The sequence below is a fragment of the Myxine glutinosa genome, chromosome 10, assembly GCF_964187855.1.
Source record: "Myxine glutinosa chromosome 10, kmMyxGlut1.1, whole genome shotgun sequence".
In the NCBI taxonomy this organism is placed as follows: domain Eukaryota; kingdom Metazoa; phylum Chordata; class Myxini; order Myxiniformes; family Myxinidae; genus Myxine; species Myxine glutinosa.
The window spans coordinates 123,774,200-123,800,420 of NC_136270.1; the positions used below are offsets into that span (position 1 = coordinate 123,774,200).

At 46.1% G+C, this 26,221-nt stretch overlaps 1 protein-coding gene and 2 long non-coding RNA genes across 9 annotated transcripts in view; 2 read left to right on the plus strand and 1 right to left on the minus strand.

Moving 5' to 3' along the window:
* Positions 1-12,428, plus strand: part of ST3GAL2 (ST3 beta-galactoside alpha-2,3-sialyltransferase 2) — a 43,309-nt gene extending 30,881 nt beyond the window's left edge. For 4 of the 7 annotated variants that reach the window (XM_068126171.2, XM_068126170.2, XM_068126167.2 and 1 more), the window contains 2 exons: positions 8,907-9,074; positions 9,165-12,428. In XM_068126171.2, coding sequence (XP_067982272.2) covers positions 8,907-9,074; positions 9,165-9,338 — 342 coding nt within the window. In that variant the 3' untranslated portion in view covers positions 9,339-12,428. The remainder of the gene's footprint in view (positions 1-8,906; positions 9,075-9,164) is intronic. The other 3 variants (XM_078786049.1, XM_078786050.1, XM_068126169.2) reach the window with 1 other exon arrangement.
* Positions 12,429-18,853: 6,425 nt separating this feature from the next.
* On the minus strand, positions 18,854-19,956 carry LOC144894089 (uncharacterized). The gene is made up of 3 exons (XR_013624803.1): positions 19,807-19,956; positions 19,046-19,143; positions 18,854-18,886 (listed from the first exon to the last, which is right to left on the minus strand). It is a non-coding gene; the product is annotated as an uncharacterized LOC144894089 (long non-coding RNA).
* Positions 19,957-20,019: 63 nt separating this feature from the next.
* LOC137433563 (uncharacterized) lies at positions 20,020-25,101 on the plus strand. Its single transcript, XR_013624655.1, has 3 exons — positions 20,020-20,197; positions 20,444-20,548; positions 25,008-25,101. It is a non-coding gene; the product is annotated as an uncharacterized LOC137433563 (long non-coding RNA).
* Positions 25,102-26,221: the final 1,120 nt, after the last annotated feature.

The window sequence follows — 26,221 nt, forward strand, 5'->3', positions numbered from 1 at the left end:
CCACCCATGGATGGACCTATGGGTCAACGTGGCACCTATGCCATACAAGGTGAACCACTAACAGTTGGCCCCCTGACGGCCACAATAGAGAAATGGACGCGGTTGGCGCCTTTCTTTATTTTTTTTGAAAGAGGCAAGAACACCAAGTGCACCACACGAAGGCAAGACCAGCGGCAGAACATCGGCCGGCTGCGACACCACCGGTGATTTATAAACACTTTATTGGTGCACCGGATGGTGCTGACTGTGTGATGGGGTGGTGCTTTTGGTGCTGGGAAGGGGTGCTCTGCACATTATTAAAGGCCGTAGGCCACAGAGCACTCGTGGGTTGGTGTATCGATGCTGGCATGCGTGCTCTCTCTATGCATAACATCTGCATGTGTTCCTCCAAAAACAGGTCCTGGATCGTCGTGTAAATAGCAGCGTAGTCTTGTAAATAATGCTCCCTACCGGCTGTATGTTTAGTTTGCGAATTCTTTCCGCAATTCGGTTATCCTGTGGGTGTGTTTCTGTGAGGAGAAGGGTGCAACGTCGCAGGGGGACATATTTACTCATTTGTGAATATCTGTAAAACTGTCGCACTCAGGGTAGAGTTAATAGTAGAGGGAACTACATCTGAGTGCCACACTAAAATAGGTAAAAATTTATCGGGTCGGGACGCCCCGAGGGTAGAGAAGGGTGCAATGTTGCGAATATGGGATTTGGCCTCCATATCCGCTTGTAAATATTCCCCTATTTCCCAAATACTCCCCAACTATCCCCAATCCCCCATTCCCTAGTCCCATTGTCTGTAAACAACACTCTGTAGAACCGACCTTCCCCTTTTTCCCCCATTAAATGTCGTGCCCAGGTCCACCGCATCTCACGTAGACAACTTTCGGACATCTTGCTAGTTATTCTTAGTCTATGTCAGTTAAGGACTCGTTTCCATTAATTCTGACTCTTCGTTGCACCAGAATGTGATTATATGGCACCAGTAGTGAGTTTAGGACCTTCCCAAACCTCCTCCCATCTTCTTCCCCAAACAACAACTACAACAACAACTACAACAGCAACTACAACAACTACAACAACGGCGCGCGCGGGGAGTGTGCGTCCTCACTCCGGCTCGGTTAGCCGCCATTACCCATGTGCGCTCCGACGGGGTTACCACGAAGGGGCTCCCTGTCAGCCCCTCGTCAAGGGCGGAGCAGGTAACCCCCCCCCCCCCGCATGCACCCAATGAGAAGCAACGGGCCGATTCCATCTGGGGCGGAGCTAACGAGCCGAGGGCGTGTCACTCCCCGCCGGATATACGCGGCCACTTACCGGACGTGACGAGAGATGCGCCCCCAGCTTGAAGAAGAGCCAGTCACCACCTCCGAGCGCTGAGTGAGACCTCCCGCATCTCTGGACCGGAGCGGGTCGATTTGTCCCTGAGCCAAGAGTGCACCTTGAGCCATCGACCAACCCGCCTTTCCTTGCCATCAATCCCCGTGTGAGTCAGTTTTTGTCCCGTTTATCTGTCGTCTGTCAGGGAATAAGATAAGTGTGTCTAAGTGCCTGTCTTTCTATGCTGTCCCTCTTGTAGTTGTAATCTGACCTTCCGCCCTAATATAACCTCCTCCGGAGGTCTTGAGAACTGAACCCTTGGTGTCGTGTCATTTGAATCCCAGCCGTTGTGTCCTTTTCCTTCATTGACCTAGCATAGCGCGACTCGGACAAGGTTCGAGTATAATCGGGTAACTTGTGCGGACACGGCGGCCATTCCGCTCGGCCCACCATAACATCAAAGTCGTGTCTGTAACAATATATATATATATACATACATACAGACTTGGCATTTAATATGGAATATTTTTTTTTTCTTGACTTGGGTTTACTTTCTTAACTCAGTATATCAATCTGGTGAGTTTCTTTTACACTTTGGTGATTTATTTGTTAAAAGAACCATGTCACTGATTGTCTGTCGCAGCAAGAAGTCAACAACAGGATTATATCACAGGTGGCGTGGCAAAATGTACGGACAGGTGCATTTGATGATTGGCTTCACAGTCGGGTATACAAGGGTTGTTGCATTCTGTATTAGTGGAAAACAACTGCTGCATGTCTCCAAAAGTTATTGCCGCTTCCTCTGGAGATGGTCCATCAACTCGACAATGCTGTTTGTCATGGAGTTGTGGCTTTACGAAATTACGGCATGAAACAGCGTGCTATTGCTCGGGAGTATGGCATCACTCAAGGACAGGTGTCAAAGATCCTGAAACGAAATGCTTAGAGGGGTGTCCCTACTCCAATACCGAGGCCGGGACGTCCCCGCAGAACCACAAGGAGGGATGATCACCAGCTGCACCGGTTAGTCCGCAATGGCCGTACCAAGTCAGCTAATCGGCTTCGGGCAAAGTGGCAGCAACTGACAAATGTGCCTGTATCCAGAAGGCTAGTCAACCAACGACTGGTTCAAGCAGGCTATCGTGCCAGGCGTCCCCTGAGAAAGCCACGCCTGACCAGACAACACCGCCAGCGCCGATTGCAGTGTGCCAGAGAGCACTGTCAATGGCAACCAGGACACTGGAATCACGTGATCTTCAGTGACGAGTCTAGATTTCTGGTCTATCGTCAAGGTGGCCACGTCCGAGTGCGCAGACAAGTGCATGAAGCCTACAACAAAGATTGTATAGTGCCAAGAGTCCGGTCGGGTGACCGTTTGGGCTGCTTTTCATGCAAGGGGCAAAACTGACCTGGTTGTTCTGAATGGAAACCTGAACCAGTTCAAGTACAGGGCCATTCTGGAAGAAACATTGCTTCCATTTGCTCGTGCAGCCTTTCGAGGAAACTTTGTCTTCCAAGATGACAATGCACGGCCTCATCGTGCTCGCATGATCCAACACTTTCTTGCTGACCGTGGTGTAGAGCATATGGAGTGGCCTGCCATGTCCCCGGATATGAATCCGATCGAGAACTTGTGGGTAGAATTAACGCGTCAAATCGACCACTTGGACCAGCAGCCGACCTCTGTGCGTGAATTGCAGCAGGCTATTGTCACTGCATGGCAAGCGATTCCTGTCCAAACCTTGGCAAATCTCGTGAACAGCATGCCTCAATGTGTACTTGCTCTCCTGAATGCTCGTGGGGTTGCACGAAGTACTGAACTGTAATTTTACTCTCCGTAATTCCAGTCGTAATTTAACTTTTGTTTTTGTTAAAAACATTTTTGGCTAATGTGCAAAATAAAGAGATACTTCTGGAAAACGTACAGAAGTTTAACACAGTACTGTCCATGAATTGAGTTCGATATCAGTTTACATCACTTTCAAGGATCAATTTATTTGCTTCGAAATGTCAAATGTGGTTTTTGTTTCTTTTAAAGGTCACATGAACAAAATCTAGAATAATTTCAACATAATTCCAATGAACTTTTGGTTCTAAGTCATCTTGAAAAGTAAGTTCACCCCCACAGAAAAAATATTCCATATTAAATGCCAAGTCTGTATATCTCTATATATATATTGTTACGGAAACGGCGCTCCCCTTAGCAAGGGGGGGGAGGGGGGTTAATCCCCCTTCTATTTGCACTGGCCGTCTCCGATCCTGAAGCTACCCCGCTCCCCTGTGGGGTGGGATTGGCCGAGGTGATTGGTCAAGGGATTCCCGTACACCCCCGCCAATCCCTCCACAAGGCAGGTGGGTAATATCCGCTCGAAACCACGGACAAGATGGTATTTGCCGAGCGGGTTAGCAGTCCGAAGTTCGAGCCATTAACAGAGAACTAAACCCGATCCTGAGCGTTGGCCGAATCGTGCCACGTATATCAATTGGTAAAAGACCAAGACGATCGGATGAGAATGAAGAAGACAAAGGTAGAAAGAACAGGTATTTATTAATTACTATTTACACAACCAAAGAAAAGAAAGAAACGAAGGTAATTTACAGTGAAAGATAGGAGACACAGGGCAGCTTATACTTACACAGGCTTAACTTATACCCCAAGACAGAACAAACAAGACAAACTCACGTACACGAATGGATAGTATGGCAGGGATGGTATGGCTTGAAGGGAGAGAAGAGTCCATTCAGGATGGCAGGCTGGAGGCGAACGGCCGCCGACTCCTCCGCAATCTGGTTCACGCGCAGGTTCGTTCGCAGCAGCGCGTCAGAGCTTCGCGCGCAGGGTGGTTCCAAGCGGCGTTTCCCTCAGGCCTCGTACGTCCTCCGCCTCATGCGTTCTCTCTCCACTGCTTTGCCTGCCCTCCTTTCTACAGAAGCACTCCTCAGAACTCTCTCACTTTGGTTCAGCGCACCTCCCTCAGAACTCTGCTCACCTCTCCACAGAACTCTGCTCACCTCTCCACAGAACTCTGCTCACCTCTCCACAGAACTCTGCTCACCTCTCCACAGAACTCTGCTCACCTCTCCACAGAACTCTGCTCACCTCTCCACAGAACTCTGCTCACCTCTCCACAGAACTCTGGTGGGGGCTCCGCGCAACGGGTTATATAGCGCCACACCCTGGAACGTTCGCGAAACTGCTTGATCGTTCTCTCTCCGCCCTCTCAAGCCAAACCCACTCATTCTTGGTTGGTTGATCGGGGCTGGCTGACTCCTCCTCTTGATGAAGATGGGCGGGCCACGCCCTTCTTCTCCGAGTTAGAGCACATGGGCAATGGCGGCGAATGCAGTTGGTAATGGAGGTAATGCAGTTGATGGAGGCAAACGCAGTTGGTAATGGAGGCAATGCAGTTGGTAATGGAGGTTCTGGGGCCATCGAAAGGGGATCTATCTTATTTGATTTTGGTGCAACGTAAGATCGACTATTGGACACACAGCCTTATCTGAAACACAGACTAATGAAATAACTATAGAGAGGTTCTGATTGGCTACGTGCTTGTACATGGACTAGCTAAGGTGCACTCATTTCAATTAACAGCCAATTAAGGGGGAAATGTACACGGGGGGTTATTAGGGATTTTAATACTAAATTTGATAAAGTGGAGGTTCTAAAAACCGCAACTATATATATATATCCGCAACTATCGTCTTAATAGACGATTTTGGTCCTCATTGGTTAGATTTTTTGCAGTATGCCGTCCTGACGAGGGTCAATAAGCCCGAAATCTGGATTGGCGGCTCTGCTTGATGTTTAGCCAATGGGGACCAATGAATAAATCTCTGTCTGTTGACAGAGTGGCCGGGCTGAGGCCTCCAGAAGACCCTTTGGGTCGGAGGTGACGCTTTGGTCTAGGACTTCGGTCCACAGGAGATCGGGACAGCGCTCGTCACGCTGTTATGTTCGTTGATTATATATATATATATATATATATATATATATATATATATATATATATATATATATATATATACAGTGATCCCTCGTTTATCGCGGGGGTTACGTTCCAGAACCCCCCGCGATAGACGAAAATCCGCGAAGTAGCGACCATATTTTTATTTTATTATTTATATATATTTTAAAGCTTTATGACCCTCCCCACACTCTTATTAACCTTTCCCATACTCTTATAAACACTTCCTATACTCTTAAACACTTTTTACACTCTTAAACATACGTAATTTTAACAACATATAAAATTCTAATGGGTACTCACCATTGAAGATACTGTAGCTACCCATGGGTTCCCCAAGCAAGACCAGCATCAGAATCTCCTTGCTCCAGCCGGTGACGTCACCGGCGGGGATCCCCGGCGCGAGAGTGGCTGGTCACGTGACCGCTAAAGCGTGCCGCGCTTTGCGGGTATAATCAGCTACACCTGTTGATCACGTGACCGCCGAAGCATGCCACGCTTGACTGAGAGGCGTGGCTTTCGGTTTCTGGTTGTGCTTTATAATGCAGCCCGATAAACGGGTTTTCAGTGTTCCCGAGTTGGTTTTGAGAATAAATATCTTCTCGGACGAGTTTGTGTCTTGCCCGTCATTTCGTCCGTATCAAGCAAGAGCCCCGGCTCTTCAATACTACAACTTGCGTGATGAAGATGATGATGAATTAGCTGTGCAGTACTGATGACGATGAAGGTGATGACGATGATGAATGTACTGCACAGCCAGAAAGAGCATTACAGTTACCCATTACGTGGGTAACTAGTGCAAATGGAAGCTGCCGCATCTGCGTTTTCCATACGCACGACTCTTTGTCTACCCTTCTACTGTACACTATGTACAGTATTTTATTTCTTGTAATATGTTTTAACTACTGTATTTTTCTTATTTCTTTACGTTTTTTAATTTTTTAGGCTAGAAAATGCTTATTTTACCACAAAAATATTTAAAATAATAGTATATAAAAATACATTTATACCGCAAAATCCCGCGATATAGCGAAAAATCGGCGATATAATTTTACATATACTAGCGAGAAAAACCCGCGATGTACCGAAGCCGCGAAAAGTGAACCGCGATATAGCGAGGGATGACTGTATATATATATATATATATATATATATATATATATATATATATATATATATATATATATATATTGTCGCGTCTGCTTGATCGTTCTCTCTCCGCCCTCTCAAGCCAAACCCACTCATTCTTGGTTGGTTGATCGGGGCTGGCTGACTCCTGGCTGACTATATATATATTGTCGCGCGAATCCCTCAGTTAATACCAGGACTCGCGGATGACCAAACGGGGTTTAACTCCGAGGCGACAATCAACTCTGTTTCAGCTATAAAAGCACGGGAGGAAGAATGAAGAGGAAGAAGTGGCAAGCGCGTACCTGTAATGCGGAATGAACTCAAATGGGAATCCGGGGAAAAATGTACAAAAATAAACAGGTTTATTTCAGAACCCAATTCACCGAAATGCGACAGAAGAACTAACTATGGTTCCTAAACCGGGATCCTGCACTCAGACTTCATATACAGGACAAGGGGAATTAATTAAATAAAAGAATCGTCATGTATTTGTGAAACGTGGTGCGAGCTTATCTTTGTCTGCAGTGGTGCGTCCGTCGTCCAACGCGGCCCCGTCCGGCCCCGACGCCGGCGTGCAGAAACTTCAGTCCGCCTCGCTCGCGCGCTCCTACAGGCCCCGAGCGGCCCGCTCAGCGGCACGCCCCGCTCCAAGCTCCTCGTCGGTCGCACACGAGGTCCGTTCGCTCACCGCACCGAGCCTCGCTCCCAGCACCAAAAGCACCGTGAAGGACCGAGCACTGCTCCAAGCACCATGACGAACCAAAAGCACCCAGAAGACTCAGGGAAGATGCCAACGACCACAAAGGGAAGAAGAGCCAACAGATCTCCAAGAGCGAAGCACGAAGGGTCCAGCGCAGAGAGAGACAAAATGTCCTCGAGCGAGTCCTTTTGTCACCTGGCGTGTGACGTCAATTTTTTCTCTGCCCCAACCAGAGCCTCTTATCTTCTTGGTCTCTCGAACCATCTCCTGCCACCGGCGCTTGTCCTCCAATCAGCAACCCGCTGTTAAGGAGCGGCTTGGCGCCCTACGCACCAATTGGCTGAATCTTCGCGCCCTCTACACCAACCAATCACCGTTCCCTGGGCGTGGTTATAGCTTGTCTCACACGATGTTCGATGCCCCCGCCGTTGTTGTACGCGGCCGCTTCCTGCTTGTCTTCCAAAGTCGTTGTGGTAAGGGAGGGGAATTATTTAATGTGTGCACGATGGGACCTATCTAAGTGTCTAAATGAGTGCGTTGCCATAATGGACACTGGGTTGGCGACAGAGGAGACGACAAATGAAGAAATTTTACCCATAATCCCTGCACTACTTAGCACGCCCCGCGGGGACACCAATACAGCTTAGACCGACATCCGGGCTAAACAGAACTTATTACATATAGATTCCCGATCACGACAGTCGAGTTACCTACCTATACAGATCTATCTGGCTCGAGATATTCCTCTACCCAAATTCATAACAATATATATATATATATAGATATATGTATATATACATACACACACACACACACAATAACAACAGGCATTTTAAGGCCATTTTCCCTGCTCGAGCGGGGGTTAGCCTTGCGGTCCCCATGACAATATTCTCCATTTTGCCCTATTTTCTGCATCTCCCCTTGTTAATCCCCTTGCCCGCATTTCTTCTTCCACCACCTTCAGCCAAGTCTCCCCGGTTTTCCCCGTCCTCTACTTCCTTCTACATTCATTTCCATCACTATTCTCAACCAGTCACTTTCATCCTTCCTCAACACATGACCAAACCATCTCAACCTGTTTGATGGTGATTGGGTGGGGGCACAGTGAGGTGTTTTTTTTTTTGTTTTTTTTGTTGTTTTTTTAATGTAAGGGCTAACAACCACAAAAAACAAACGTACACATAAAACATATAATAAAGGGAGCGGGACACAAGATGGGGAGAGAGAGGGAAGCACAAAAGCACAACAACGGTAGAGAATTTATGGGAGCGAGACATGGGTAATGAACATAGAGCAGCAACGAAGGTTTGAAAGGGTGGAAATGCGAGTGGTTCGACGGATGTGCGGAGTATCGTTGAGAGAGAGGAAGACAAATGATGAATTGCGAAAGATGATGGGAATATTGCCTGTGATTGATGCCGTGAAGAGGAACAGGTTGAGATGGTTTGGTCATGTGTTGAGGAAGGATGAAAGTGACTGGTTGAGAAGAGTGATGGAATTGAATGTAGAAGGAAGTAGAAGACGGGGAAGACCGAGAAAGACTTGGCTAAAGATGGTGGAAGAAGAAATGCGGGCAAGGGGGTTAACAAGGAGAGATGCAGAAAATAGGGCAAAATGGAGAAGATTGTCATGGGGACCATGAGGCTAACCCCCGGTCTTGCAGGGAAAATGACATTAAAATGCCTGGTTGTTGTTGTTGTTGTTGTTGTTGTTGTTGTTGTACAGCAGTCGCGTATTATTGTTTAAAGTTGCAGTTCTTTTTGTTTGTTTGTTTGTTTCCCCCCCGCCCCGCTCAGGTTCATATTTACAATCCTGCGTTCATGAAGTATGTTCATGACCATTGGACTAACGGCCATGGGCGTTACCCCTCCACGGGCATGCTGGCGGTCATCTTCTCGCTGCACATCTGCCGTGTGGTAGGAGCGTCGACCCCGCGTGTTGTTCGGTTCTTAGGAACGTTTCCGGTACGAGAGATGCACACGGTCAGTCGGTTGGTCAATACCCTTGTTTATTTTTAATGTCAGCTGTTTTTCACCCTCTTCGTTACTCGGCAGGTGGATGTTTATGGCTTTGGTGCAGATGAGCGTGGAAACTGGCATCACTACTGGGAGAACAATCGGTATGCTGGAGAATTCCGGTTGACGGGAGTGCACGATGCAGATGAAGAAAACCACGTGTTGCTCCGATTAGCCGCACATGGCCACATCCGCCTCCGCCGTCCCTCGTAGCCCGGATAGCTTTGTCCCCACCCCAGAAATGTCAAAAACCTTGATTCGTTACAACTACAGGTATTTCTTCACACAAAAATGTTTTTGAGAACTCCACCAATACTACTTTGTTCTTGGGGCGAAAGTTGCTTTTGCTCATTTTTGAAAACGTTGCTCTTTGGACGAAGAACTCTCGGGGTTTTCCGAACACATGATAAAGTTTCCCGTTTGCCCCTTTGAATGAATTTCCTGGCAGTCGGAGCTAACACCTGATGACTGGCCCGCTGCCTGGTCTACCTTTTGAACCGGGATCATTGTGACGGGCCAGACATGTTCTGTCCGATGGCGGGTTTAAGTGACATATTCTCTGTCCGGCCTTAGGGTCATGCACTTACAGAATTTGACAAAGATCTGAATTTGAGGACTGGTTTATGGACATGTATGAGGGGGTTATCAGCCGACTGACTGCACGTGATAGATACCTGCATGTGTGCTAGGCCGGGAACGTTTCGACCACAATACCCCTCCTTGGACATGCACAAAATGCAGCTTCGTCAGCTTAATTTCCAATAAGATTGTGATTCTTATTCATCAAGGTCGTGATTGATTGATTGTTTACCTTCTTATTTGTGTGCAGTGATGAAAAGCTGAAGGAATGATTGTAAATACACCCTGATCCATGCTGTATCACACATGCTTGTGGGATGATAACATTCGCTGATTGCAAAGTACAGTATCCCTGTTTTTAATTATTAATTACTTGCAAAATCGAAGATTTTTCAAGTATATTGGTCGGTCGCGTTTGTGGTTCTGTCTGTCTTTGTTTGTTTGTCTCTGTCACCGGCCTACAAGTCACAATTCTAAACCAATCGTCACGAAACTTCACCAAGTTGTCTAGGTCGTCCCAATTGAGAAGCCGATTGATTTTGAGGTCAAAGGTTATCTGGAGGTCAAATTTCTAAAATCGCCATTTTAAATCCGATTGACTTGAAAATTGAAAAGCATTTGTATGAATGAATGAATGAATGATCGTTTTAAGGCCATTTTCCCCGCTAAAGCGGGGGTTAACCTTGCGGGCCCCATGACAATCATGGTTCCCTGTTTGAGGCAATGTTTTTATGGCCGGATGCCCTTCCTAACGCCAACCCTTGGTCGCCTCCTACGATGCGCAGGGATACGGTGTACCTATTCTAAACCGGGGTACACACCGGGATCATTCATCCCAGCAAGCTGGTACTCAATTTGCCGACCTCGGAAGGATGACAGGCTGAGTCAACCCCCCTGGCGTTAATTCAGCGATCGACCGGGATTCGAACTCAGGATCCTCGGATCCCAAGCCGGCACCCTAACCGCTAAGCCAACACCAGGCTGACTAGGCTAATTTGTATATTGTCACTAAATTGGGAAATGAACTATTTTTGAGGTCCAAAGGTCAACTCAAGGGCAAACTTCCAAAATCATCAATTTTCATCTGAAAACCGTCAATTTTCATCCGATTGACTTGAAAATTGAACAGCATTTGCATATCGAGTCACTAAATAGGGAAACTAACTATTTTTGAGGTCAAAGATCAACTCAAGGTCAACCTTACAAAATCATCATTTTTCATCTGAAAAATCGTCACTTTTCCTGTTGACCCGAGCTTTGATCAAGATTGTCAATTTTAATCTTGATGAAATGGACAATTTGCTGTATCAACGGAATTTTTTTTGGGGGGAGGAGGGAGGGGGGGTTAGATTTTGCAAGTATCGTGCTCTGCATGATGTCTTCTTCTTTGTTTTTTTTTGAAAGGTAATGGAAGACTTCCCTGTAGATTTATTTAAAGATCAAAGGAAATCGAGACCATTCATGGTGTTTCACTCTGTACTGTACATCACCACTACTAGTGAATACGTCGAAGGGCATGAGAAATGACCATGAACCTCCTCCTCAATGTTGGAAGAAACTCGAACCACTTGTCCCTTCTTGCCGTCCAGGTATTAGTTCCGACCCCATCTGACGTGTCATCGGTTGTTGCTGGTTTGTTCCTCGTGGATAATGTGATCTCTTCATTATCGATCGAGTAAGGCCCACGTTCGTATGTTGCAAGATGCACACCTGAAAAGGGCAGTAATGCTGATCTGGTATTCTCGGTTTGCTACCTCGGAGACATGCTGAATGGAGAAGGTGGATCAGACTCGGCAACGGTTGCTCGAGTGAGATGTGCATGGAAGAAGTTTTGGGAATTGAGTGGCGTGCTGATGAGGAGGAGAGTGTCGCTGAAGCTGAAGGGAAAGGAGTATGCTGCATGTGTGAGAAGTGTTATGATTTATGGGAGCGAGACATGGGTAATGAACGTAGAGCAGCAACGAAGGCTGGAAAGGGTGGAAATGCGAATGGTTCGATGGATGTGCGGAGTATCGTTGAGAGAGAGGAAGACAAATGATGAATTGCGAAAGATGATGGGAATATTGCCTGTGATTGATGCTGTGAAGAGGAACAGGTTGAGATGGTTTGGTCATGTATTGAGGAAGGATGAAAGTGACTGGTTGAGAAGAGTGATGGAAGTTAATGTAGAAGGAAGTAGAGGACGGGGAAGACCGAGAAAGACTTGGCTAAAGATGGTGGAAGAAGAAATGCGGGCAAGGGGGTTAACAAGGAGAGATGCAGAAAATAGGGCAAAATGGAGAAGATTGTCATGGGGACCGCAAGGCTAACCCCCGCTCTAGCAGGGAACATGGCCTTAAAATGCATGTTGTTACCTGGAACCACCTCGCTCCGACGCGCTCGCACCTCGTACACCTTGAATACTTTCCTATTGCACACAGCACGCCCCATTCACACGCACCTTCATTTCAGGGTAGTACGCAATCCGCGTGCACGTTTTGTACCCTCAATTTCATGGCCTAAGATGTGTTTGTTCATTTGTTTTCATGTTTTATTGAAACCAGACCAATATATCAAGGTGTACAATCAGCGGGATTTTCAGATTATAAATCCTTGAAACATGTTTTTGTTTTTAAAAGGTGCTGTCGTGAATTAGTGATTGATACAAATAGGTAAAGCATCTTTTTCTGTTGTAGGTTTTGTTTTTTTGCAGTCCAAATAAAAATGAAGAATGTATTCATAGTATATCATGAACCTATCTTGTCATTCCTCCCTTTCTTCAATGTCGAGCGAGATTTGACAAATTACGGAAAACAAACAAACTTAGAAAATGCATTCAAGCCTCACGTCTCACCTGGAGCACGGAAGGAACTACTCCGAATTGGGTTCAGATCTGGTGACTCAGAAGGCCATGGCATATGACTGACATCAGTCATGCTCCTCAAACCATCGGACGACCGACCTGGATACGTGCTCTGGATGGGAGCATTGGGGGTTTTCATGGCTTAAATTCTTTTAATTGAAAAAAAATAAACAAACATGAAAGTGTCACTGGGATCAAAAAACAAGCCAGAGCTGCCAGAGCTGCCAGTGATGACCGGGTACCACAAGAAGTCCTGCTTTGATATGACCCCACTTTGATCAGACACATGACGTCCTATTTTTTTTTTTAAACTACATTCAGAATTGGATTTAAAAAAATTTAATTCAAATGAATAAAAAAAAAGCTTGCATTCAAAATTAATTGTTAAACAATGGGGCGATACCCCTGGTGCTCACCTGGTAGAATAAACACTTTACTGCACTGACTAAAGGTATTTTAAACCAATTTCAATGGTTGCTAGAAGACAGGGCAGCATGTAGAATCATACTAACATAATCATAAGACTTTAAACAAACAAACAAAAAATACCTATTTTGGGGGGCAAGCCCCACCTCCAACCCCGTGTATGTCCTCAGACCCCAATTTTTTAAATCCCAGGAAGAAACTTTGCTATAACACAGGTGATTAAGGTTGTGGTCAAGTTTCATCACTCATCAGAATTGCGTGTGTAGTTTCTGAGAAGAAAGCAAATACCTATTTTGGGGAGCAACCCCCTGTAGACTCCCACAGGGCCAGATTTTTAATGCTGTGAACAAAGTTCGGTACATTGTGGGTGATGAAGGTTGTGGTGAAGTTTCATCGAAATCGTGTGTGTAGTTTCAAAGAAAAAAAGAGCAAATTCCTATTTTGGGGGTCAAACATGGATCCACTTTGACCCCCAGTCGACCCCCTTAGACCGCGAATTCTTTAATGCCGTGAATAAACTTTAGTCACAACACAACAAATATCATTTGTGCCAACTTTGGTCGCTATCAGATCAGCGGTTTAGAAGAAGAAGTTTGAAGTGTTTACGGACGGACGACACGCCATCGCATAAGCTCACCTGACCTTCGTTCCAGGTGAGCTAAAAATGGCTGGAAGACTGCAAGGCCGATGACGTTTGCATTGTCAAACTATATTCCGAAACACTCGATCATATATGTGAAGTTTCACATCGATCTTGTAAGCCGTTCTGGAAAAGATAAAATTGTAAGGTTTCTTCTTTCTCATATAATTAAACATTCTGGCTGCCAAACCGTGCAACCGATCACGTTGAAATTTTAAATGTTTATTCCCTTTGACGACTCAATCTTACTTGTAAAGTTACTTTTTTTTTTTTTTTGCATACAACATCGAGGGTCGTGAAAGAGCGAACAATAATCACACAAAAAGTCAAACCGACACATAAAACACAAAATAAGGGGAGCGATAGACGAGATGGGGAGAGAGGGGGAAGGACACAAACACAACATTTGAGAGCAGGGACATCGAGAGAACTGTGGGAGGGAGAGGGCTTGGGGGGAGGTGGGAGAGGTAGAAAACATATGGACACTGCAAGCACTTCCAGGAAAGAAGTTGGAATTTCAAAAAAGTGTATCTGGGGTGAATTAGCAGGGGTAGAAAAAAAATCAAGGTTTTGGATGGGGGAAGATAAGATTTTTTTTTTTTTTTTTTTTAATACAAGATCGAGGCTCGTGAAAGAGCCAACATTAATCACACAAAAAGTCAAACCGACACATAAAACACAAAATAAGGGGAGCGGTAGACAAGAGGGGGAAGGACACAAACACAACATTTGAGAGCAGGGACATCGGGAGATCTGTGGAAGGGAGAGGTCTTGGGGGGAGGAGGCATGGGAAGGGGGAGGGAGGGGAGAAATATAAAACACAAGGACACTGCAAGGACTTCCAGGACGGAAGTTGGTATTTCAAAAAAGTGAATCTGGGGTGAATTAGCGGGGGTAGAAAAGATCAAGGTTTTGGATGGGGGAAGATAAGAGATGGTGGTGAACAGCTGTTTTAAAGACCTGGAGGAGGAGTGGGATTGAAGAGAGTGAGGGAGTTTGTTCCATAGGTGGGAGAAAAGGGGAATGAAAGAGTGAAGGTGAGCAGAGAGCCTAGATTTTGGCAGTTTAACCATCAGAGGGTTGCAGGCAGATCTTGTGCGACTTGTAGGAATATTTGGGGGACAGAGCACAGAGAGAGCTGGGGGTGCAAGGCCGGAGAGGAGTCGGTAGAAGACAGAAAGACCACCAACCTGTCTGCGGTGAGTGAGTGAAAGGCCCTCGGAGATAGCTTCATCGCAGGAGATTCAAAAAATTCCAATATTCTGAAAGCTTTGGTTTCAACAGCGTGAAGACGAGCTAGGTGTGAGGCAGGAGCACCAGCCCAGAGGTGAGAACAGTATTCCATTGAGCTGCGGATGAAAGCCTTGTATGTGGTGAGGAGCTCAGGTGTGCCAAGGAAGGACTTCGCACGACGGAGGATGCCCAGTCGGCGACTGGCTTTGGAGGCCAGATTTGAAATGTGGTTTTCCCAGGAAAGATCATAGCAGATAGTGAGACCCAAAAGCTTGAGTGACAGAACTTCTTGGAGAGGACTGTTGAGAAAGTGGATGAGAGGGTTGTCCAGTCAGTCTTTTCGGAGAGACATAGTAAGAGTGGGAGATTTGACTTAAGCCGTTTCAAAAAAAAAAAAAAAACAGATTCAAAAGATTAAACGTTTATGGCTGCCAGACCATGTGTCCAATCAGGATGAAATTTAAAGCATAAATTCCCCATGATTGTTCGATCATAATTGTGAATTTTCGCATCGATCAATGAAGCGGTTCCAGAGACAGAATTTAAAAAAATTTTTTGTTGTTCAATCCAATATGGCTGCCTGACCATGTGACCAATTAATTATTTGGGAACAACATGGTATCACCAAGCCATGGGGAACATGTTCGTGAAGTTTCTACTCGATCCATCCGGCCCTCCTGAAGGAGTTGATTTTTTAATTGTTGTTCAAAAAAAAAATCATAGCTGCCAAACCATGTGACCTATGACATCATTGCATGGAACGTTTTTCTTTGTCATGGATAGGTGATCATACCTGTAAAGTTTTGCCTCGCTCTGTTCAGCCGTTTCAGAGAAGGGTTTTATGTTCAATCCAATATGGCTGCCAAACCACGTGACCGATGACGTCATCAATTTAATTCTCCCATACAATTTTTTGCATAGATCATGATCAAGAAATTTCATACAGATCGGATCAAGTGTAGTGCAGGCATTTTACGCAAAAAAAGGGTCAACCTCACACTAATTGCAACAGAAGCAAACTCAACTGATTTGTGTATCCTCAATATGTCCTGAATGAGGAAAAAAAAGTGTTAAGGAATTGCATGGGTGGAAAGTTTTGAAAAATGCATAAATATGATCCTACCCAAAAACCGATTTTTAGCCCTTTCTGCTAGATTTGACTATGCTGTATTTCTTTCCTTGAAGCATAGATATATATATATAGATTGGCAGTTGCCGGCCAAGCGCAAGCGGCCGAGCGAGATTTGCGTCCGCCATCTTGCCGCAGGATAACTGGGCGTTGTCATCAATCTGCGCTGCTGGTAGCCAGTGGTAGGTGCCACGTCTTAATGAAGTCTGACGTCGGCCAGGCTTCAAATATCACAATGTGCTTTAGGCCTTTGCTGTAATTATATTTTGAAAGGAGTGGGAAGTCAAAAGATGTTTGGAGACTCTTGTAACGGGCTCGAGAGAGGAAAAGGAAGACGTGACTGGCACTGACAGCTCTTGTTTCAGGATTCGCGATGGTACTCTATATCAGCCTGTGGATATGGCCTGTTGTTTGTTCAGCGATTTGTTGACCATTCAACAAGGATAAATGCAAAGTCATGCATATTGGTCCTGGCAACAAACATATCGACAACATGGAAGATAAAGAATTGAGCGAAACATCACCAGAAAATGAATCTTGGTGTACGGATTAATATAATGATCTCAAACCCAGACTGCAATGCTCCAAGGCCGCAGCTGAAGCCATTTTGGGACTAATAAACAGACCATTTAAATACATGGACAAGGATTAATTCATCATATTGTACAATACAGTACCTTATACTGAGCGAGGGGTCTGGGACTATTTGCCCCAGTGTGAGAACAATATGTTCACATATTAATTATTGTAACAGTGTCAAGGCGTTCATTGTTTGACTTGCTATTTGCAGGAGTTGAGGGTTGTCACTCACAAGCACAATGTGGATCTGTCATCATTGAATTTAACTGCTTTCTTTAACATTTGAACTTGTCCACTTTTGCGTTGAAAATAGCAATAAATATATAGGCTTACATTATATGCACCACACTTTCCTTGCGGTTTGAACTCTGCCTCACAGCAACAGCAGACCAGCACATCACACTAGTTAACGACGGTGCAATCTTCGCAACACCAACGAAAACTGCTCTCCCAAGCAAAGTTGAAGGGATATGAACAGAAAACTTACGCAGACACCGACACAAAATACCAGCAGCTGTGGCCAAATCTCTGCCAAGCATTTGTTGGTTTCCTGTGCAAATATTAACGGAGAAATATTTGTTTGAATTAAAGATGCCACTGTAGCGGTTACCGCTGGATGCACACAATCGCCTTGCACCGGCCAGAACACGGCCAGACGCGCCTCTCCCGGGCATGCCCGGACTCACTGTTCCCGGGCACGCCCGAACCTCCCGGGCACACCCGGTCTCGTCTTTCCCGGGCATGCCCGCTCTCGCCTTTCCAGGGCTCGCCCAGAGCGTCCGGGCATGCCCGCTATCGCCTTTCCAGGGCTCACCCAGAGCGTCCGGGCATGCCCGCTATCGCCTTTCCAGGGCTCACCCAGAGCGTCCGGGCATGCCCGCTATCGCCTTTCCAGGGCTCGCCCAGAGCGTCCGGGCATGCCCGCTATCGCCTTTCCAGGGCTCGCCCAGAGCGTCCGGGCATGCCCGCTATCGCCTTTCCAGGGCTCGCCCAGAGCGTCCGGGCATGCCCGCTATCGCCTTTCCAGGGCTCGCCCAGAGCGTCCGGGCATGCCCGCTCTCGCCTTTCCAGTGCTCGTCCAGAGCGCCCGGGCACGCCCAGCCTCGACTTGCCAGGCCGCAGCCAAACACGCCCGGGCAGGTCCAGACTCGCCTTTCCAAGGCTCGCCCTTGACACCCGGGCATGCCCGGTATAGCTTTTGCCGGGCAAACTTCCCGACATAAATGTGTATATATATTGCTGCCCGATAAACGGGCTTTTGTCAGAATACCTGAGCTGTTTTGTTTCAATAAAGCAACTCGGACGAATTCCGTCTTTGGTCGCGTCACTTCTTTCGACTCGCGTTGGAGCGCAGCTCCTTCACCACTATCATTGCGCAATTTTAATAAAAAGAATCAAAGATTGTTACATGTAATATATTCATGGATATACACAGAGCTAAGAAATAAAACCACATCACACGTTAACAACATTTTAATAAAACACAAATACACGGGTTAGTGATATCACACATGTACATATGTACACTGAGTGTGTGTACAGTAAATGTACACTGGGTATGCCTGTCAATCACTGGCCTTTGAACAGCACCAGCTTGGTTGACTCGTGTCTTATTGACATCCCCATTCGCCTAACATTGTAGGTCTTTGCAATGTGGTGCTGCCTCAGGTCATAATAAGCATTGGTGAGAATACCTATCAGGTCGTACAGGTGATTATGTATGCCATATTGGGTTTCAATGATATGATTGCCCATATCAAAGAGTTCTTCTGAAGCTGTCATTTCCTTCACACATAGTAGAACCTGCTGAAATGTACAGAGTTTGACTGTGTGCACATCCATAAGGCTCTGGATGGCCTTCTCAGCAGTGTGCAAGACCTTCACCACACCTGGTGATGGGATCATAAGACCACCATTGTTCTTCAGCCTGAGCAGGTGGTAGGACTGAGAATAATCCTGAGGCATCGAATCGGAGAACAAAGCAAGTCTGCAAGTGTTGCACTGCACAGCTTTGCACACACGCCTGACTATCCATCGTGGTCCCCCTGTGCTGTCTTTCCCTCGTGGTCCCCCTGTGCTGTCTTTCCTTCGTGGTCCCCCTGTGCTGTCTTTCCCTCGTGGTCCCCCTGTGCTGTCTTTCCCTCGTGGTCCCCCTGTGCTGTCTTTCCCTCGTGGTTGTCAGCTCTTTCACGAGCCTCGATTCAGTATACAAAAAAAAAAAGAAAAAAAAAAAAAAGGACACGACATCCCAGGGCTTTGGCTTCCACCCCTCTACCCGTTTCATCTGAATACACCATTTCCTTCTTTCTTCATGCCCTTCACTGGTGGGGAAGCTGAAAATAAGATAGCTAATTGTTTAAATTCAATCTGATTGAGCTGCATGGAAAGCAGACCTCAAACCTGCAGATTTTATTAGGTCTACTACCCTGTAAACACAAATAAGAGATATACATGTCATATATTTAGAAGAGATATTGTGGTATTCAACTTACAGATGAAATGTCAGACCATTCCCCTTCCTCTGTATATTTCGGCATCTTGCATGTGCACACTGCCTGGGCATCTTAACTGTAGCCTAGGCTACTCCCTCCTATATTTGAAGAAAGAACAAGCACAATGTAAAAGTTAATGCTTATATTTATAATGCTTATATAAATATAATAGGCCTACCTTTGACTGCTTGGCAATAATATTGAATACAGGATAAGTCAACCCCTTGGTGTTGAAGATCTCGGTCGAGAAAATCTAACCCCATGAGAATTCCTGAACATGGCCAAGTTTCCTCATGAGTCATGGATAGTCCCAAATGTGCCCCAGAATCTCCTATCTTTATTCAATGATTTATGAGAACTGCATTTTGGAGGTACATGTACCTCATGGACAGAACATTTAAGAGAATTAACATTCTACTATGAACCAGTGTTAGTGTAGACAGGCAGACGATGCGTTAAATATCACTGTGGCGGACACAAAAGCCCACTGGCGTGGTGACATCATTCCACGCACCAAGTGGGCGGTGGCCACGCCCGAGGGGTAGGCGTGGCCTCATGATATACACCGGGCGACCAGCCCGGAGCAGTTCAGACTTCAGTGTTACAGTGTGCTCTTACAATAAAGACGTTTATATGTTACCGCTTGTCCGCTTCCTCCTTGCTCACAAGCAGCGCGCGTAACGCCGCGCTTTATCACCAAAGTTACAACATTATCAGAGTCTGGCAACTGAATGTGTTTTAATCCAATGTACGACACTAACCTGATACTTTGTTCGCCAGTTGTAGTCAATTTAATCAACAATAACTTGCAAATGACGATGACGCGAGTGCATTCCACAGATGGCAACTTGAAAGCTTTCCTGTGGCAAGATGGCGGCCGGAAATCTCGCCCTGTCGTGACCCACTGCCAATCTATATATATATATCTATGCCTTGAAGCAAAAAAACATCTATATAATAATAGCGTCCGCTGATTGGACAGTCGAAGGCGACAGCAAGCCGTCCGCTGATTGGACAGTCGAAGGCGACAGCAAGCCGTCCGCCGATTGGACATTCGAAGGCGACAGCAAGCCGTCCACTGAGTGGACAATCCTGAGCATGCATTTGTGCCGGTGTCATCGATCGCGGTGTACGCTATACTAACCTCATCAGGTGGGTTTTCCATAATTTCCTCCAGCTATAATAATTAGCTAGCTATTTATTACATTATGTTACATTGTACATATTCTGCTAACTAGTTTAAACACGCCGCGCACGCCACAACTACAGTGCTCTTTTCTGAGTTATGAACCCTCTAACATCCTCTGCACATCCCTGACTAGGATCCAGTTCCAAACATGCACGTTTTCAACCGTGCGTGCATATTTTTCAACGTGCATATTTTTTTTCCACTTTCAGGAAATGGAGGCATATGAACAGTGTGTCATTTGCAAGCAGTCTGTGGACGGAGGAGGGTCGTCAGTATCAACACTTGGAGAGAAGGGAAGTTCATCTATCAACCAGGCCAGTAAAAAAAGGGGAGACAATATTCATGCTGTACCTGGTGATAAGATACACAAAGACTGTCGCTGGACATACATTAATCCACAACAGATAGCCAAGGACGGTTCAATCACGGTTCATGGACCAAGATGTTCAACTTTTTTAGAGTTTGTTCCAAGGGCTCTTTTCAGGATCATCACTGAACCCGGGATTGCCTCCAGTTGTAGTTCATTTTTATGGTTATATTCCTGGGGATGGTTTTTAAAATATCAGCAACCAGGCAACAAGAGTCAGAAACAAGTACAAGCAGTGAGAGTCCTACACTAAGATCGACTACAGGGAGGTTCTCTTACAGTACTGATTGCCTGTTTTGTGGCACACCAGCTCAGTTTGGAAAAAAGAGAAAGAAGCCAAGTGAAGTCAGTGTTTTCCAAGTCAGGACAATTGAATTCAAGGACACGCTTTTGGCAACATGTCGTGCACGAGGTGATGACTGGTCAGAGACTGTGAAGGCACGGATTCTGCATGTGCATGACCTACATGCAGCAGATGCAGTCTACCACCAGACTTGCAGTGTGAATTTTCGCACATACAAGCCAGATACCAGTAGCGTATCAGACAAACACAGAAGACTCCAAGAGGAGGAAGGCTGGTCGGCCTGTCGTTGATGAGAGGACAGCAGCATTCTTGGAGGTTGTGAAGTATATAGAAGAAAATGATGACGAGCAGATCACCATAAATGATCTAATTGACCTCATGCAGCAGAAGCTTGCACACAGTGAACATGAACCATACGGTTACACCCATATGAAGAGGAGTCTGCAAAAACACTTCGGTGAGAAGATAATATACACCAAGATCAATGGGAAACCAAACGTGGTTACCATCAGGACAACAGCCAGGGTGGTGCTGCAAGACTACTATGAGACACAGCAGAAACAAACAAACACAGAAGATCAAGAGAAGATCAAGCTTGTGCAGGCAGCTGCAAAGCTCATCAAACAAGATATCAAAGACATCAGGTTATCCTATGAGTCTTACCCAGCTCTTGATGACATAGAATCGCAAGAGGCTGGCGTCAGATTTCTTCCAGATACTCCGCGTGCTCCTGGAAGAACTATTTGCCGGGACCAAAACTCAAGCCAAAGTGGCGGCAATTGGACAAGCAATGATGCAGGCAACTAGACCAAGAGTCATGTTAGCACCACTTCAGTTTGGGGTGGGCGTGCAACTATATCACCACTTTGCATCGCGGTTCCTCATTGATACTCTTCATCACCTTGGGTTTTGTTGCGCATACCAGGAGGTGCACCAGTTTGAACGAAATGCAGCCAAATTCCATGGAACAAACATTCCTGACCTATCGACAGAGTTTGTCCAATATGTAGCTGACAATGTCGACCATAACATCCGCACGCTTGATGGCCTTGGTACATTCCATGGTATAGGAATGATTGCAGCCATAACCCCTGGAATTAGATCAAGGCTACTTCCTTGGATGTGGCAATGGTTGGAAGGGTACAAGTACGGTACCACAAAGACGAAAGGCACAATTTGACGGCACTGACCTACCAGAAGCTTGTCAACCTTCAGGTCCAGAACAGCTGTGAAAATCTTGATGTCCTGTGGAAAGCATCCGTCCTCTTTGGGTCTCCCAGACCTGCATGGTCAGGTATGATGCAGTTCGTGCATTATGGTGACCACCCTGGCAAAGCAACTGTTATGCTTCTGCCGATGATCGATCTGAATCCCCGTGATAGCACATGCATATTCTCGACCCTGACATTTGTTAGTGAGCATGCACGATGCCACAATGTCACCCCAATAATCACGTTTGATCAGCCACTCTGGTGGAAGGCTCTCATGATTATCAACTCTGAGCCAATGGAAAGTGATCTGAGACGAATAGTCTTGCGTTTGGGTGGCTTCCATGCAGAAATGAGCTTCCTCGGTTGCATCGGACACTTGATGGCCTCATCTGGGCTACAAGAACTGCTGGAGTTGATCTATGCCCCAAATGCAGTAATCCACATGATGTGTGGCAAAGCTGTTGCGCGAGCAGTTCGTGCACACTCAATTGTTGATGCAGCCCTCAATGCACTGATGCTATCAAACGTGTTCGATTTCCATCTACCACAGCAATCTGGAACTCCAGACAACAGTAAGGATGGAGAGTCAGAGTCAGCTGAAGCAGCTGCAGCTGCAAGGCCACCGGATCATCAGATAACAGATGGAAGCAGAGATGCTGACTTGGAGGGAGCTTATAAGATCTATGAGAAGCTGATAAATGGGGCTATATCTGCTGAAGAAGTTTGTCAGTCTGAAGTTCTAGTGAGAATCAAAGACCGCCTTCAAAAGCACATCGAGTCCACCAAGAAGTCCTCTAGAACTTCAGCTCTCTGGGTTCAGTACATGGACATGCTGGACATCCTACGAAAATACATCAGTGCAGAATGCACTGGAAACTGGGCCTTACATCTGCAGGCTATCCAGGACATGCTACCCTATCTGGCAGCATCAGGGCACAATCTTTACACCAAATCTGCCAGGGTGTACCTTCAGCAGATGCACAACCTCAAGACTGAACACCCAGAAGTCCAACAACGTTTCGAGGAAGGGTTCCACGTGATTCGGCGAAGCGATCGCCTATGGGCAGGTCTCTCACCTGACCTGGTCATTGAGCAGGTTCTGATGAGAAGTTTAAAAAACAGTGGTGGGCTCACACGAGGGCGAGGGATGACGGAGCAACAGCGTCTGTTGTGGCTGCTATCGATGCCCGCCTGTGCAGAAGTAAACCAGGCAATGGAGGGACTCACGGGGGTCAACTACAACACTGGAGAGCAGAACAAAGACATGACCAAAGCAAGGCAATCCCGTGACTGGAAGGACACACTGACAGTTCTCAGTTATCTACAGGAGCACAATCCATTCAGCAATGCCCTAGTTTCCGGAATATTGCCACTGGGGAGAATGCCCTTTGCACCGTCAACGTTGATACAGCACAGTCCGTTGGCACTGCGATACTGAAGTCCATGGATGGACTAACACCTGCTGAGTTCACCTTCAAGAGGAAGGATCAAGCTGTCACTCTCGGCATGAAGTCTTCTGTAAGGATCGATGGAGATCAAATTCAAGTTGATCCACAGCTTCTCTTCCAGAGACTGGTCATAGTGGCACAGAACAGTGATGAACTCGAGTCAGCCCTCAAATATGAGCTATGTAGCTATCCCCCAGCCCTATTTGATTCCTCTCTACTGCTTCGAGAAGCAAAGAAGCCAGCCCTTGCCGACGCCATCTGGGGTCTTATCGGGCCTCATGTTCCAGCAGATAATGTAGTTGATGGCTGCCAGTATGTCTTGGATGGTGGAGCACTTCTTCAACGCATCCCATGGTCCCATGGATCTACTTATAAAGACATATGCCACCAGTATACGGAGTATGTAACGAAGAAGTATGGCAAGGCTGTAGTGGTGTTTGATGGGTATGAAAGTAACAACACAAAGGACATGACACACCACAGACCACCACCACCACCACACACCACAGAAAAGGGAAGATTGGTGCCACTGTGACATTTACAGCCGACATGATTGTCACAATGCAGAAGGAACAGTTCCTGGCCAACAGGCAGAACAAGCAGCAATTTCTTTCCATGTTAAGTGAAGAACTGCAGAAGGCAAACTGTGAGACATACCATGCCTCAGGAGATGCTGACCTGCTGATTGTGCAGAAAGCTGTGCAGTGTGCTACCACCAACAATACTGTGCTAATGGGGGATGATACAGACCTCTTAGTCCTTCTCTGCTGCCATGCAAGCCTGGACTCCCATGACCTGTTCTTTTGTTCTGAGTCAAGGAAGACAACAAAGAAGCCTCGCATTTGGAACATCAAGGCTACAAAACAACTACTTGGCCCAGACATATGTAAGCACATCTTGTTCTTACATGCAGTTCTTGGATGTGACACTACATCTCGCCTCCACGGGATCGGGAAGGGAGCTTCCCTCAAGAAATTCAAAGAAAGCGACATATTCCGAGAGCAAGCCGAGGTGTTCTATGCACATTCAGCCTCTACAGATGATGTGGCAGAAGCAGGAGAGAAAGCGATGGTGATTCTCTACAATGGAACATCAACTGACTCCCTGGACTCCCTCCGATATCATCGGTTCTGTGAGAAGGTGGCATCTAGCTCTACTTACGTTCGGCCACAGGTCTCACCACCAACATCAGGAGCAGCAAAGTTTCACAGCCTGCGTGTCTACTTGCAAGTACAAGAATGGAAGGGATCTACATCTGGTACATTTACATTTTACTGTGTGCCCTGATTGCTGCTATGTTTATTCTTGTATTTTAGTATATTAATTTCAGTTAATATATTAAGTTCAATTACTGTGATGTTCTGTGTATCTTGTGTATTATTTTCACTACCTTCTGTATCATTGCTGCTGTGACAAAACCAAATTCCCTGTCTTATCTTACAGATGGACCTCGTCCTACAGAGTGGGGATGGCAGAAGTGTGTCGAGGGGTTTGTGCCAGTTCAGACAACCCTACCCCCTGCTCCTGAAAAGCTTCTGCCGGTCATCAAGTGCAACTGCCAGGCTGACTGCAGCACCCCGAGATGCACATGCAAAAAGAACAATATCGAGTGCACTCCGGCATGTGGAAACTGCAGGGGATCCAGCTGCACTAACTCAATACACATGCCCTGTGACGACGATGATGACATTGTGTAGTGTTATATGTATTCTGTACACATATTTCATTGGTTCAATCGTTTGATCAACAGTTGATCAGTTACGTGATGATGTGATCACAATAAATTCTCATCACTGATACTCTGTATGTGTTTTTTTTGCTTCAAGGAAAAAAATACAGCATAGACAAATCTAGCAGAAAGGGCTAAAAATCGGTTTTTGGGTCGGATCATATTTATGCATTTTTCAAAACTTTCCACCCATGCAATTCCTTAACACTTTTTTTTCCTCATTCAGGACATATTGAGGATACACAAATCAGTTGAGTTTGCTTCTGTTGCAATTAGTGTGAGGTCAAGTCACATTATTAGTGTTCTAGTTGTTGAATTATAACATCACTAGCAGAAGTACCCGGCATTGCCGGGCGGGGGAGGGGAGGGGGTGGGGGGAGGGGAGGGGGTGGGGGGAGGGGAGGGGAGGGGAACGGGGGGAGAGCGAATCCTTGGTAAAGCGAGCGATTTTTTTTTTCATAGCCTCATCGCCTCATAGCGTTCATAGCGTCATAGCGTTCATAGCGTCATAGCGATTTTTTTTTTCATAGCGTCATAGCGGCATATCGTTCATAGCGTCATAGCGTTTCATAGCGTCATATCGTTTATAGCGTCATAGCGTTTCATAGCGTCATAGCGTCATAGCGTTTCATAGCGTCATATCGTTCATAGCGTCATATCGTTCATAGCGTTTCATAGCGTTTCATAGCGTCATATCGTTCATATCGTTCATAGCGTTTCATAGCGTCATAGCGTTCATATCGTTCATAGCGTTTCATAGCGTCATAGCGTTTCATAGTGTCATAGCGATTTTTTTTTCATAGCGTCATAGCGTCATAACGTTCATAGCGTCATCACGTGATCGCTCTGAGCGAATCAGCGCCCACCTGCTCTGATTCCGTTGATTCCGTGCGCTTAAATGCGCTGAGGTAAATATGAATAAAAAATA